This window comes from Oratosquilla oratoria, chromosome 7, assembly GCF_046742065.1.
Source record: "Oratosquilla oratoria isolate Oo_2021 chromosome 7, ASM4674206v1, whole genome shotgun sequence".
In the NCBI taxonomy this organism is placed as follows: domain Eukaryota; kingdom Metazoa; phylum Arthropoda; class Malacostraca; order Stomatopoda; family Squillidae; genus Oratosquilla; species Oratosquilla oratoria.
In genome coordinates, this window is record NC_134783.1 from 42,565,710 (window position 1) to 42,581,556 (window position 15,847).

The 15,847-nt window shown below is 41.5% G+C and overlaps 1 protein-coding gene across 2 annotated transcripts in view; it reads right to left on the reverse strand.

Annotated features, from left to right (window-relative positions):
- The window catches only part of LOC143027111 (uncharacterized), a 49,475-nt gene that overhangs the window by 9,200 nt on the left and 24,428 nt on the right, over positions 1 to 15,847 (reverse strand). For both annotated transcript variants that reach the window (XM_076188122.1, XM_076188121.1), the window contains 5 exons: positions 12,455 to 13,447; positions 8,956 to 9,075; positions 7,754 to 7,924; positions 6,928 to 7,047; positions 4,142 to 4,309 (listed from right to left, as the gene is read on the reverse strand). In XM_076188122.1, coding sequence (XP_076044237.1) covers positions 4,142 to 4,309; positions 6,928 to 7,047; positions 7,754 to 7,924; positions 8,956 to 9,075; positions 12,455 to 13,447 — 1,572 coding nt within the window. The remainder of the gene's footprint in view (positions 1 to 4,141; positions 4,310 to 6,927; positions 7,048 to 7,753; positions 7,925 to 8,955; positions 9,076 to 12,454; positions 13,448 to 15,847) is intronic.

The window sequence follows — 15,847 nt, forward strand, 5'->3', positions numbered from 1 at the left end:
AAGTGCAGTGTTGTCAGCAAACAACAACTGGCTTATCTCCCATTTTTCTCCATTTTCTTTGACCATCTCCAATCCCTGGCCCTTACCTTGACACTGGAGAAAAATATGGAAAGGAGAATCTTCAATCCCCTTGCTCCATCCCATTTAGTTGATTTTAATGGCAATGCTGATCTACTCCCACCACTTCCTTTCATGATGTGCCACATCCCCACTCCCCACCCTCTTGAGAAATGTACAGAACAGACATGAGAAAATACCTTCAGGCTACATCATTTTTTCATCCATTTACAACCACTCTCAATTCACTCCTGTCTTTTGCACTCTCTCCTCCTTGTTCAAGAGACATTTCTCTTGCATCCAATGTACCCTTCACCCCATCCATCCACTTCATCTCACTTTTGGCTTTCCACTCTTTGTTAGTCTTTCTTCACTGCCCAAACCATTTCAGCATTCTTTGATAAACTATATCTACTAGCTCTCTTTCTACCCCAAGTCTCTTCCTAAACTCCACATTTCCTTCTGTACCCATCTTCATAACCCCTGCCATTCTTCTTAAACATTTCATCACGAGAGATCTGGAGCAATAGCCTGATTGGCTGTATCACCATCATATTTCTCAAACATTTCATATGAAAAATGATCAACCTCTACCTCTGCCTTCCTCTAAGTCTATTTCACAGCAATGTAGGTACAATCACTCACAGCTCATTTCCTGTATATCATACATACATACATATTCCAAGGGTTTTTACCCCCTTACAAGGGAGATAGCCAAAAAACAAAGGCATAAAAACCATTCCCACCCATAGCATCCCCAATACACTCCACTCCCTTCCACCCTCTATCCTCCCTCTTATCTTGGCACCTCCTGGATAATGGGTCATCCCTGTATCTTGTCCACTGCCCTGGGTCAGAAGCAGTGTCACAAGACAGAGCACATCCACAGCAAGGCCGCTTCATTAAATCAGCGACCCCCCCCTCTCCGTCCCCCTCATGCAGAAAAGGAGATGGGGAGAAATCCCTTCAGGCTCCGTCAAATTTTTCTTACACATACTACCTCACCCCCCATCCATTCCACCTCATGCATCACAACATTATTAATACACAACCATTTTCCATTCACCCATCTTCTGTCCTCTCCCGTCCTTCCTCAACAGACATTCCCCTCTTCCCCAAAGCCCCTTTCACCCCATCCATCCAATTTCATCCTAGGTCACCCCCTCATGTTCACTCCCTCCACATCTGCCTTCCATACCTCTTTTACTAGTCTTTCTTCACTCATTCTTTCCATGAATCATCCCAATACTCTTTCATCCACCCTATCTCCCAACTCCCTTACCACCCCCATTCTCCTCCTCACCTCCTCATTTCTCACCCTATCCAGCCTAGAAACCCCCATCATACTTCTCAGACATCTCATCTCAAACACATTCAAACTCCTCTCTTCCTCTCTTATGTTCCATGTTTCTGCCCCATACAGTGCTGTTGGCACATTCACTCCTTCATACAATCTCTTCTTAGCATCCATTCCCAAATGTCTATTTCTCATTACACTTTTTAATCCACCAAGGCATTTATTCCCTTTTCTCACTCTATATTCTACCTCCACCTCCATTCTTCCCTTTCCTACCACATTCGCACCCAAGTATCTAAAACTATCCACTTCCTCCAGTCTCTCTCCCTTAATGCTCACTTCCAGTCTGCTGCCACTTTCACCCCTTGTACATCTCATCACCTTACTTTACCCACATTTATCTTCAATTTTCTTCTTTCATACACTCTCCCAAACTCTGTCACCAACTTCCTCAATCCCTCCTCTGATCCTGCTACAAGCACAGTGTCATCCACAAACAACAGCAGGCTCACCTCCCACTTTTCTCCATTTTCTTTAAACATCTCCAATTCCTGACCCACCACCCTTGCATTTACCTCTCGCACCACCCCATCCATGTATAAGTTGAACATCCAGGTCAACATGACACTTCCCTGATGAAGTCCCACCTTTACCTCGAACCACTCACTCTCTATCCAAAAAGCCTCCCTTTCCTCTACACTCTTCTAACTACCAGGCCCATATGCACTTACAAAAACCCACATCTCCTTTCCCAGTTTCACCTTCATCCACCTTGAAGAAACCTCCTTCCACTCCACTACACATTTACCTATCTCTTCGCTTACTAGTATAGCCACCCCTTCTCTCCCTCGCCCTCTCTTCACCCCTGAGAGCCTCCCAAACTCACACTCGCCCTTCCCTCTCAACTTAGTTTCACTCAAAGCCAACACATCCATCTTTCTTCTCACACACATACTATCTATCTCTTTTCCTTTTACTCTCATCTGTACCATATCCACACACATTAAAAGACCCAAACCTTAGGGTGCTGGTTGGAAAACTCCTAGACCCTTTTATGCCTTTACATTTTTTAGGAATGTCCCCTGTGGGGCTACAGGGAGAAGGATGCCTGGTCCCAATCCCTGTCCCGTTTTTCTCGCCTCTTACAATCCATGATGGCAGCATTCTTTTCCCCCACCACAGGCTAGACAAAACATGGAAATGAAATTCAGAGAATTGGTACAGGACAGCAACAAGGGGTTGGGGGACAGCATAATGGAGGGACAGTAGCAGTATGTACATCACAACTGGGTAAATAAAACCTCTGCATTCATTCCCATAGACCTAATTTTCATAACACTTTTCATTACACCTAAGTTTATTTGCTTCTTTTACTCTATTATTCACCTCCAGAGACAACCTAAACACTTTCCACACTCCACTTCCTCATCCTTTACATTTACAAGCAACCTGCCACCATCAACATTTCTAATACATCACTTCATTTTACTTAAACCCATATTCATTTGCAACTTCTTTCTCTTTCACATATCCCTCCAAATTCAAATCACCAACTGCTACAGTCTCACCTCAGGATAAGCCACAAGCAGTACATCATACATACATATACCAAGGCTTTTTCCCCCTTACAATGGAGGTAGCCAAAAAGGAAAAGGCATACAACCATTCCCACCCATTCCATCCCTAAATACATTCCACCCTCCACCTTATCTTAGCACCTCCTGGATGACAGGTCATCCCTGCACCTTGTCCACTGCAAATAAGTGGTTCACTACCCATATCATTCCCAGTATGATTCCTAACAATCCAGAAAACAGACATACTATAAACTATTCAAAACAAAGCGCTTGGAATATTAAGAGGATGTACTACAACCACCCCGGTCAAATATCTAACCATAAAAACCAAACTCCTCCCCATGGCGTGGCATATGAAAGTCAAGGGCACAAAGTTCTTTCCAACCCATCAGTCCCATCACACAACACAAGCATAACCAACTGAATGAAAGAGAAAAAGAGACAGACAGAGACAGAGAGAGAGAGAGAGAGAGAGAGAGAGAGAGAGAGAGAGAGAGAGAGAGAGAGAGAGAGAGAGAGAGAGAGAGAGAGAGAGAGAGAGAGAGAGAGAGAGAGAGAGAGAGAGAGAGAGAGAGAGAGAGAGAGAGAGAGAGAGAGAGAGAGAGAGAGAGAGAGAGAGAGAGAGAGAGAGAGAGAGAGAGAGAGAGAGAGAGAGAGAGGGAGAGAGAGAGAGGGGGGGAGTGAGGGAGAGAGAGGGGGGAAGGGAGGGAGAGAGATGGGGGAGGGAGAGAGAGGGGGGGAGGGAGAGAGAGGGGGAGGGAGGGTGAGGGAGAGAGAGGGGGAGGGAGGGTGAGGGAGAGAGAGAGGGAGGGAGGGTGAGGGAGAGAGGGGGAGGGAGAGAGGGGGAGGGAGAGAGGGGGAGGGAGAGAGGGAGGGAGGAAGGGAGGGAGAGGGAGGGAGGGAGAGGAAGGGAGAGAGAGAGGGAGAGAAGGTAAGAGAAAGGGAGAGAAGGTAAGAGAAAGGGAGAGAAGGTAAGAGAAAGGGAGAGAAGGTAAGAGAAAGGGAGAGAAGGTAAGAGAAAGGGAGAGAAGGTAAGAGAAAGGGAGAGAAGGTAAGAGAGAGGGAGAGAAGGTAAGAGAAAGGGAGAGAAGGTAAGAAAAAGGGAGAGAAAGGGAGAGACAGAGATGGAGACAGAGGAAAAGAGAAAGAGAAAGAAAGATGTCTTAGACATCACCACACTTAAAGAGTTAACAAAATCAATCAATCTTACCTGAAGATTTTGGTTTTCCCTTCCTAATTCGTGCAAGGCAGCTGTGGAATCATCCAACTTCCGTCTGAGCTGTGTTAGTTGCTGCTGGAATTTTTCAACTTCACTTTCTGCCGTGACACAGCGTTCCACTAGGCGGCTCTGTTCCTCCACGGCCTTTTCTACTCGAGCCTAGAGGTTAAGTAACTCATTAATGTCTTAAATCGGACTTTATATACAAGAAGTGACCATCACTGATAATATTCATATCACACAACAGCACACATGGGGGAATATCTAACAATGGGTTAAGCAGTTATTGTGGAATGGCTGGTGAGTGTTTAATGTGTGTTTACTGGAAGGAAGTGTACCACTAGATCAGAGGAGTGAATGTATAGTTCCATTATAAATGTGTGAGGATCACAAGTATGAATGTAGTTGGTAAGGTGTATGAGAGGGTGTCAAGATTATTAGGAGAGGAAAGGAGGTAGTATATGGGTATGGAAGGAAGTTGGCGCATTAATTGTGTTTGTAACAAAACAAATATGCAAGAATGGTTTGGCTCAGGATATAGATGATTTTTCAGCTTTCATGGACTTTGAAAAGGCATATAACAGGATTAATAGATACACTGAGGAGTGTGTTGCAGGTCTATGAGATGAGGGAAGTTATATGAAGGTGGTCAAAAAATAATTCTAGTTTAGGTAGGGCATGTGTGTGGATTGGGAATGGAGAGAGTGAATGATCTGAAATGAATGTGGAGCAGTATCTGGGTTGTGTGATAATACCATGGTTGTTCACTGTATTTAAAGATGGGTGGTAAAGAAGAACACTGGCAAAATAATTCCTTCATGTTGTATCAATCTTTCATCCATCCATAATCTCCCTTTATTCACTCCTATCATTGGTGCTAAGATGAGAGGGAGGGTGGAGGGGTGTGGAGTGTATTCAGGGATGGAATGGGTGGGAATGATTTTATGCCTTTTCCTTTTTGGCTACCTCCCTTGTAAGGAGGAAAAAGCCTTGGTATATGTATGTATGTATCTTTGGTGCTAAGATGAGAGGGAGGGTGGAGGGGTGTGGAGTGTATTCAGGGATGGCATGGGTGGGAATGATTTTATGCCTTTTCCTTTTTGGCTACCTCCCTTGTATGGGGGAAAAACCTTGGTATATGTATGTATGTATGTATCTTTGGCACTCACTCTTCACTGCCCCCTTTACCCAATTCATCCACCTCATTCTTAGTCTTTTAAATTCATTCCATTTGCTTATGTTGTCCACACTTTTTGCAAGCCTTTCCTCACTCATTCTATTCATAAGCCCAAACTAGTGCAAACTGCTTCAGTATTCTTTGATCTTCCCTACCTGAAAGACCTCTTTCCCCCCATCCTCTGCCTCACCTTCATATTTTCTCACTCTATCAATCCTTGTAACACCTGCCATACCTCTAAAACATTTCATATTCTTCATACACTATCACACACAACCACAAATATTCAAACCTCCAGCCTTTCATCCTTCACACTATTGTCCAACGTGCAACCTTAATCATTCCTTATACATATTGTCAACTTTTATTTATTTACTCTCAACTTTCTCTCATACTCCCTTTCAATCTTGGCTATCAACTGTTTCACTCTTTCCTCAGAATATTCACACATGTGCACTATCATCCACAACCAACTGGCTCACCTTCCATTGCCCTCCACTCTCACTCACCAACACCTAATGTCTGCTAAGCACTCTCATGTTTACACGACATACAATCCCATCTATATACATGTTGAATAACCACAGCAACATTACACAACTGTGATATAGCCCCACCATTCACTCTTGTAGTTCCTGGCCCTCACATATTCCCACTATTCATGTAAAACTTTTGACTGCCTCCAAATGACTTCCCATATCTCACACATTCACAATCTACACCACAATATCTCACTGTCAACTATGTTATATGCCTTCTCCAAGACCACAAAATGACTTCTGGGCCAAATTGGTGGCTGTGGCTGTTTACCTTGAGGCTGTAAGTCTCCTGCAAGAGAAACCTGGAGCAACATATTGACTGTGTGTGTAAAGATGCTTGGAATGACAAATGTCATTCCAAACATCCACACACACACAGCTACACAAATTCAAATGCACAACCACACAATTCTTGAAATAATATACTTTATGTACACCAAATGCACTCTCCCCTTATATGGGGAGTGGCTGAGTCAGAGCACACCCACTTCATTATAGCTTAAGTGAACTTGAAGCCAAGCTTGATATATGGAGACAAAGAAACAAAACCCCACAAGTACAGCTGTTTCCCTGTACATTACACTTAAGTAAATACAAAAGTGACTTCAGGTATCCTCAATCATAAGATGCCTAGAGATTTTAAGTTCAAAAGGAGACATCAATTTGAATTCAGAAAACTAAAACAGATAGGATGAAAATGAGTTTTGTTTTGGTTCTGTAAAAGAAATGACAAGTTAACATGTCCACTTGAAAAACCAAGACAAGACTCACCACTCTGAACTGAAACCTTACCAGCATAAAACCAACCTCAACCTAGACTTTATGTTCCTCCAATATTCATATCCTATAGGAAACAAAAGGCATCTTTCTTCACTGCCCCACTTAATCCCTGTACAGACAGCAATACATTTTCACTATAAGATGGTTTAGCCAGTGGTTATTCTCTGGAGGAAACAGCAAAAGCTTGAAAGGATGTTTGAATATTATCCTATCATGCAGCTTATTCCACATATCTATCACTTCCTTTCCTCAAGTCAGAAAGAACAAAGGCTCTATCTCACCTCTAATTGCAGCTTGTCCCCAGCCAGACCTGCAATTTCTGCCTCCATTGTTGCAACTCGTCCTTCTAGCTTGTCTACCCTCTCCTCAGAGCCCCGTAGTTTTTCTTGTAAAGATGATACCTGAAACGAGAAATGGGATTGAAAATTATTTTGATATTACTGCCACTCATCTATCTTCAAAAATTAATCAATTAACCTGTTCCATTAGATCTCTCCTGCAATACCTACAATCCTAATGTATTTGGTAACAGCCTTAATTGGCCCTGGAAAAGCAGGATGGAAAAGGAGCTGGCAGACATCAACTCTCCACTACAATTCTTTCCTGGAACTCCACATTTCCCAACCACTCCATCAATTGGTTCATTTCCTACCCTAGCATTAAAGTCTCCCAATACTACTACATTGACATTTCTCCCTAATCCCTCTATGCACTTTTAAATCTATCCAAAAATCTTCCCTTTCCTCTACACTCTTCTCACTACCAGGCCCATATGCACTTACAAAAACCTACGTCTCCTTTCCCAGTTTCCCCTTCATCCACATTATCCTTGAAGAAACCTCCTTCCACTCCACTATACATTTACCTATCTCTTCACTTACTAGTATAGCCACCCCTTCTCTCCCTCGCCCTCTCTTCACTCCTGAGAACCTATCAAATACACTCCCAAACTCATACTCGCCCTTCCCTCTCAACTTAGTTTCATTCAAAGCCAACACATCCATCTTTCTTCTCACAAACATACTACCTATCTCTTCCCTTTTACTCTCATGCTTCTTAAGAGGGCAAAAATGCAGCCACAGTATAAAATGACCTTTGCTTACTAACCTCTACATTATGTTTTTCCTTTTCTTCCTCCATGATCTTGGAAGTCTTTTCTGATTCTTCCTGTTGTGCAGTCAGCTTGGCCACCAAGGATTCCTGCAGCTCCTTCTGCTCTGTCAACTCACTCTCCAGGGAAGACTTTAGGGTCACCAAATTGGTCTCCTCCACGGCCAACTGCAATATGTTAATAGATCTTGAAACCAACACCTTCAGAACTGGGGTATCTGATGTGACCCAGAAGTTCCCCATGAAGAGAAAAGGTAAAAAATAACTTTTTATACATACCATCATCTGATCTTTATTCTTTACCTTACAGAGACCAACAATGGGAACCTGCAAGTAGTGATTCTTTTGAGACAGATGTTAAAGAAAATCATCTACCTGCTGTCTTCAAAATCCATCTTTTCACACGAGAACAGCTCACAACCAACAGCTGTTCCCATACTCTAACTACTATAAGCAGATAACTTAGAAATATTCCCACTTTAATACATGACATCAGTCCATTTCTCCCCATAGAAATCTTAGGAGAGGGCCTTGGAATCACTGTTAGTCACTATGGGGCTGCTGATTTCCAGTCAATGAAACTCAAGGCAACAATTATCATTATTACCTTACAAATGTGCTACATATTTTTTAAATTGAAACATACACGAATCAATTGCAGCTCAAAGACAATGACAAAAATAAGAGAAAAATTACAGTCTTTACCAATAATTCAATTCATCTATATTTCTCTTCCACAATTCTATTTCTGAATAAATGCATACCTTTCTTACACAAGTTTCAGGTATCAAAACACAGATCCACAGTTTACTGTATAACATCAACCACCTATTACTAACAATCTATATTACCTACACTTCCATAATCACATTACTCACTGCTCCATCAACAAACAAGACATTACATTGCTGTATGCCAGACCCCTTGATATCCATCCACCTGAATCCTCTCTCCCCTCTCTGCATTGCAGACAACTGCCAAGGACGTAACACTTTACCCCTATAATATACAACACATTATGTAAGACTGCATTGTACATAGTCATGTATGCCAACAACACAATATACACTTTATAAAGGATTTGTGGGAAAACCCTATTCCAGCCGTGACATTCCTCAGGCAGTCTAGGGAATGACAACAACAACCTACACCTCTACATACCTTGTCAGTCTAGATCCTACTACATAAGCTTGGCTCACCTTGTCATTTAGATCCTGAACTTCTCTTTCCAATGTAATCTTCTCAGCAACTAAGGTGGACCTCTGCTGCTGCAGATCTTCATACTCCTCCTTTTGTTGAGTAAGCTGACTCTCTGTCTCCTGCAATTGTCATATGCTCTGCATCAATAACTAAAAACCCAACATTATTCTTTTTCAGAAATAACATGAAATTCAGAAAGCTCAATTAGAATGGAAACTAGCTGAAAGTGAAATGATTAAAGAACCCAATTGTATTACTGACTTTTGAATATTCCACTGAAGCAATAATGTTTGTGGGTGACAGTGTGTTGGATAAAAATGTGCAGATTAAAATAATGACCTTTTCCAAGAAGGAGGTGTAGCAAGGGTGAACTGGCAGTAGTACTTGGGAAGTAATAGGGTGCAATTTTATCATGGTTTGGGCAAGGATTTACCTCATTGGTTGCAACCTGTCACACTGTCCAATGGCCACCCCCTACCTCATTCATACATACATACATATACCAAGGTTTTTCCCCCTTACAAGGGAGGTAGCCAAAAAGGAAAAGACTTAAAATCATTCCCACCCATTCCATCCCTGAATACACTCCACACCCCTTCACCCTCCCTCTCATCTTAGCACCTCCCGGATGATGGGTCATCCCTGCACCTTGTCCACTGGCCTCATTCGGAAACCATAAAAGTAACCCTAATACCAGGAGTGTCTTCTTTTCTGACACACAGGCACGATCCACATTCACCCAGACATGCTAGGGTATTCTAATTAATCAATCTGTTACCCAAGCTCTCTTTTGCAGGAAACTCATGGCTCCCAGTTAACCAGAAATGGCTACCACATTTGCCTACAAATCACTCAAGGAAGAGATATTGTATTGTTATATGGGTTAGGCTAGAGCAGGGCAGTATACAGTGTGGTGTTCTGTGTCTTCTGTGTGATGACTGCATCTGAAACAAATTCTATTCTGTAGCAAGGCCTATTCTAATGTTCCTTGTAAAGCAAAAATGCCTGTTTCAAAGATGGGTGGTGGCCAAATATAGTTATGATACTGTGGTTCTTGTTTGTTGTAGGAGGCATATGAAGTTTAGGGAGTGGTCTTGGAGAGCTTGTTTTATAACCTGTGAATACTTTTTTGTATGGATGGATTGTAAGATGTAGGTGGTATGCTGTTGATGATGTTTGAGTTATATGATGCTGATGTGTTATTCTGTTGTGTCCAATTAGTGGTGCTTGTGTTATGAGGTGGGATAGACTGATAAGATCAAGGGTTTTTGCATGCACTGCTCTATGAGGATGACTTTGGTTTCTATGTGTAGAAAGATTTAATCCCCAAAGGTATGTACTTGCTTCTCTCAATCTACAATTCACCTCCACCTCCACTCCTCCCTTTCCTGCCACATGTGACCCCAAATACCTAGTTATCCACTTCTCCTAGCTTCTCTTCTTTTAGACTTCCAACTCACAGCCATCCTCTACTGATGTACATCTCATCACCTTACTTTTACCCATATTTACCTCTTTCTCCGATCGCATACCTTCCCAAACTCTATCACTAACTCCCTTAATCATTCCTCTGATCCTGCCACAAGTGCAGTATCATCAGCAAACAACAATTGGCTCACCTCCCACTGTTCTCCACTTCCTTTAACCATCTCCAGTCCCCTGCCCATTACCCTCACCTTCACCTCCCACACCATCCCATTCATGTACACATTGAACAGCCATGGTGACATGCCACAGCTTTGATGCAGTTCCACCTTTACCTCAAACCACTCACTCTCCACTTCCCATACTAACACAGGCTCTACTACATACATACATACATATACTAAGGGCTTTTCCCCCTTACAAGGGAGCAAAGGCAGGCTCTGTTACTCTCGTAAAAACTCTTGACTGCCCTTAATGGCTTTTCCCCAATCCCATATATCTGCAAACCCTCCCACAGTGCCTTCCTGTCTACCCTGTTATAAGCTTTTTCCAAATCCATAAAGGCCCAAAAAACATCCTTACCTTTTCCTAAAGTTTTCTCACATATCTGCCTTGCCACAAAAATCTGATACATGCAACCCCTACCTTTCCTAAACCCATGCAAAAAAATAAATAAATAAATAAATAAATAAAAAATAAATAAATGAATAAATAAAAAATAATAAAGATGATGATGATGATGATGATGATGATGATGATGGTGATGGTGATGGTGATGATGATGATGATGATGATGATGATGATGATGATGATGATGATGATGATGATGATGATGATGATGATGATGATGATGATGATGATGATGATGATGATGATGATGATGATGATGATGATGATGATGATGATGATGATGATGATGATGATGATGATGATGATGATGATGACGATGATGATGATAAAAAAAATACAAATATGATATGATATGGTTTAATGTCACAAACTCCCCCCCCTATTGGGAGGCTAGGACGGTGCCCCTCACCATCCTAGCCCTCCATGTGAGGGGAAGTTCCATGATGTTAAACTGAATCAAACTGAATATGTATTAGATAAGAACTTTGATGTCATAGTCTGGATTGGAATGTAGAGGTCATTCATGAGGAGAACAGTGCAGGTGATAGTATTGTTCCTAGGGAGACTCCAATGTACAGTCTCTTAGTCCATGCTAGCTGGTTGTTCTAGGATACTCTGCTAACTTTGAGAAAAGTCATTCATCTATAATGACAATGTAGTATAATCGTTCTTAAGGTCTGTAGTTTCCCTTTCGAGTAATGACTGTCTCTACATAACAGATAGTACACTACATGATGCTTATATAGAAGTTTACAGATTCAACAACCCTGGTTCTGTCTCCAGGACAATGCATATAGATATTGGATTTTTTTGTAGAAATAAGAAATAAAATAAATAAATAAATAAATAAATAAATAAATAAATAAATAAATAAATAATAATAATAATAATAATGATAATAATAATGATAATAATAATGATAATAATAATAATAATAATAATAATAATAATAATAACAAAAGTCATAAATTAAATAAAGAAATAAAGATGCCTTAAAAGTCCCACTAATCACTTTTCAGAAAAGTTTGGGAAGAAAATATACCAAAAGAATCAACTGCTTAAAAACTGTCCTCATGATTCCCTCTTGATATATATATATATATATATATATATACATATATATATATTTTTATATATATATATATATATATATATATATATATATATATATATATATACATATATATATATATATATATATATATATAAAACATGCATACATACATATAGGCCTTTTCCCCCTTACAAGGGAGGTAGCCAAAAAACAAAGGCATAAAAACCACTCCCACCCATCCATCCCTATAAAAAAAAAAAAATCCTTTCACAAATACTGTACATGTTATCAAGCAAATATAAACTTAACCATTTGGAAGGAATTTAAATTTTTCCCCCTTCACTATATCTACACACCTAATTACACTCTTAGAAAGAGTAAAACCTTACCTTCAGTTGGTGCTCCGTGTTCTTTAAATCTTGATTTAAGGTTTCAATAACCTTTTCCTTTTCAGTTTTATCCATTTCCAAGTCTTCCACTTGCTGAGTCACCACAGAATGCTCTTCTTTTATTAACGAGCACCTTTGTTCTTCATTACTAAGTTTTATCTTAATACTTTCAATTTGAGAACCTAGGGACTTTTCAGCCTCAAGTTTGGAAGCCTTTACATTTTCAAGATTCTTCTCTAAATCTGCATTTTCTGACTTCAACTTTGACACAACTGATTCTGTTTCTTGAATCATGGATAAGGATTCTGAAAGGGACTTCTCAACTCCATTTTTTTCTGCCTCTGCCTTTTCCAGTTTACACTTCACTTCATTCAACTCTCCAATCACTTTTTTATGTACCCCACTACTTTCTTCAGTCTTCTTTTCTGCATTTTCTATAGACTTCTGAAGGTCTACAATTGTTTTAGATTTACTACTTACTTCTTTTTTGGCATCCTCCACAACCTTGTTCAAATCTTCTATCTGTTTCTGTAAATTTGTAATGTTCTCCTTAGCATCAACAAGTTCCCTCTGGACTTGTTGGACTTTTGTCTCTGATTCTGCTGACTTGTTCTTCTCTTGAACAAGTTCCTCCTCCTTGCTTTTCCGCTGCTCCTTTTCTCTACTCAACTCTGCTCGTATGACTTCAATTTCCTTAAGTTTCTCTACATGTTCTCCAATGACTTTGTCTTTTTCCTTAATAGCTGCCTCCAAAGCTGAAGTCTTGCTTGCAGCATCTTTAATTGTATTTCCCGAATTGGTTAGTCTTGTGTTCAGTTGTTCAATGACTTCATTTTTCTCTACTATGGTCTTTTCTGCAGTACTTTTACTGTGCTCAACATCTCGTAAGCATTTGCGTAATTCTTCCACCTGCTCTGTTTTCTTTTGAAGAACTTCACTCTCTTCTTTGGTGGCATCATTGACCTTTTCTCTTAAACTCTCCAGTTCACCAGTCTGAAAAGGGAAATAAAAATTATAAATCAAATGTATTCCACATGGATATCATACTGTTATGTAAGGACAGGAAGGATGGGGGATGGGGATTTGGGGGTACTTATGCATGAATGATATTTTGGCACAGCCCAAAGGGATTTCTCCCCATCTTTTTTTTTTTTTTTTTTTCCCAGGAGGTGCCAAGATAAGAGGGAGGGAGGAGGGTGGAGGGGAGTGGAATATATAGGAAATGGAATGGGTGGGAGTGGTTTCCATGCCTTTTTCTTTTTGGCTACCCTCCGTGTAAGGGGGAAAAAGCCTTTGGTATGTATGTTCTTTTTTTTCTGTATAAGGGGGCAGAGAGGTGGGGGGGTCATGGATGAAGTGAAGTGGCCTTGATGTGAATGTAAGTGTGTCTTGCTGCACTGCATTTGACCCAGGGCAGTTGGCAGATGTAGGGATGACCCGTTATCCTTGAGGAGCTGAGATAGGAGAGGTGAAAAGGGTGGTGGAGGGGAGCGTAATGGGTGGGAGTAGGTACTTGCCTCTGACTTAGCTACCCCCTCTTATAAAGGGGGGAAAAGCTCTTGGTATATAGATAGATATATAGATTTCACATGGATAATGAGAAAAATGGAAACAAGGAGAGAACAGGGAGAAAGAGCTATCAGAAAGGGGATCAAAGTGTGCTGAAGTGGTTTAGGTATATGCATACATACATATACCAAGGCTTTTCCCCCTTCCAAGGGAGGTAGCCAAAAAGGGAAAGGCATACAAACACTCCCACACATTTCATCCCTAAATACACTCCACACCCCTCCCGCCCTTCCTCTCATCTGAGCACCTCCTGGATGACGGGTCATCCCTGCACCCTGCCCACCGCCCTGGGTCAGAAGCAGTGTCGCAAGACACAGTACATCCACAGCAAGGCCGCTTCATTTAATCGGCGACCCCCCCTCTCCGTCCCCCTTTGCATATAAGGCGAGGACGGGGAGAAATCCCTTCGGGCTGCGTCAAAATTTACTCACACATACTACCCCACCCCCCACCCATTCCTCCTCATGCAGTCACAACATCATCCATATACAACCATTCTCCACTCACCTCTGTCTTCCGTCCTCTCCCTTCCTTCCTCAACAGACATTCCCCTCTTCCCCAAAGCCCCCTTCACCCCATCCATCCACCTCATCCTAGGACGTCCCCTCATGTTCACTCCCTCCACATCTGCCTTCCATACCTCTTTTACTAGTCTTTCTTCACTCATTCTTTCCATGTGTCCAAACCTTCCCAATATTCTTTCATCAACCCTATCTCCCATTTCCTTTTTCACCCCGTTCTCCTCTTCGCCTCTTCTTTTCTCGGTCTATCCATCCTTGTAGCCCCTACCATACTTCTCAGACACCTCATCTCAAACACATTCAAACGCCTTCTCTCTTCTTCTCTTATGTTCCACGTTTCTGCCCCATACAGTGCTGTTGGCACAATCACTCCTTCATACAGTCTCCTCTTCGCATCCATTCCCAAATGTCTATTCCTCATTACACTCTTTAAACCACCAAGGCATTTACTCGCTTTTCTCAATCTACATTCTACCTCCACCTTCACTCCACCTTTTCCTGCTACACTTGCACCCAAGTATCTAAAACTATCCACTTCCTCCAGTCGCTCTCCCTTAATGTTCACTTCCAGTCTACTGCCACTTTCACCCCTTGTACATCTCATCACCTTACTTTTACCCACATTTATCTTTAGCTTTCTTCTATCACATACTCTCCCAAACTCTGCCACCAGCTTCCTCAATCCCTCCTCTGACCCTGCCACAAGCGCAGTGTCGTCCGCAAACAACAGCTGGCTCATCTCCCACTTTTCTCCATTTTCTTTAACCATCTCCAATCCCTGACTCACTACCCTAGCATTCACCTCTCGCACCACCCCATCCATGTATAAGTTGAACAGCCAGGGCGACATAACGCATCCTTGACGAAGTCCCACCTTTACTTCAAACCACTCACTCTCTCCATTTCTAATCCTAACACATGCTCTACTACTCTCATAAAAACTCTTAACAGCTCCCAAAAGCTTTCCTCCTATCCCATAAATCTGCATAACCTCCCACAGTGCCTTTCTGTCTACCCTATCATAAGCCTTTTCCAGATCCATAAAAGCCCAAAAAACATCCTTCCCCTTTCCTATAGCTTTCTCACATATCTGTCTTACCACAAAGATCTGATCTACACAACCTCTACCCATCCTAAATCCACACTGTTCCTCACCAATTACTCCTTCTGTTCCTCTCCTAATCCTCTCAATTAAGATCCTCCCATAAGCCTTCCCTACTACACTTAACAGGCTAATCCCTCTGAAACTACTACATTCACACTTGTCCCCTTTTCCCTTGTAAAGAGGAACTATACAGGCACT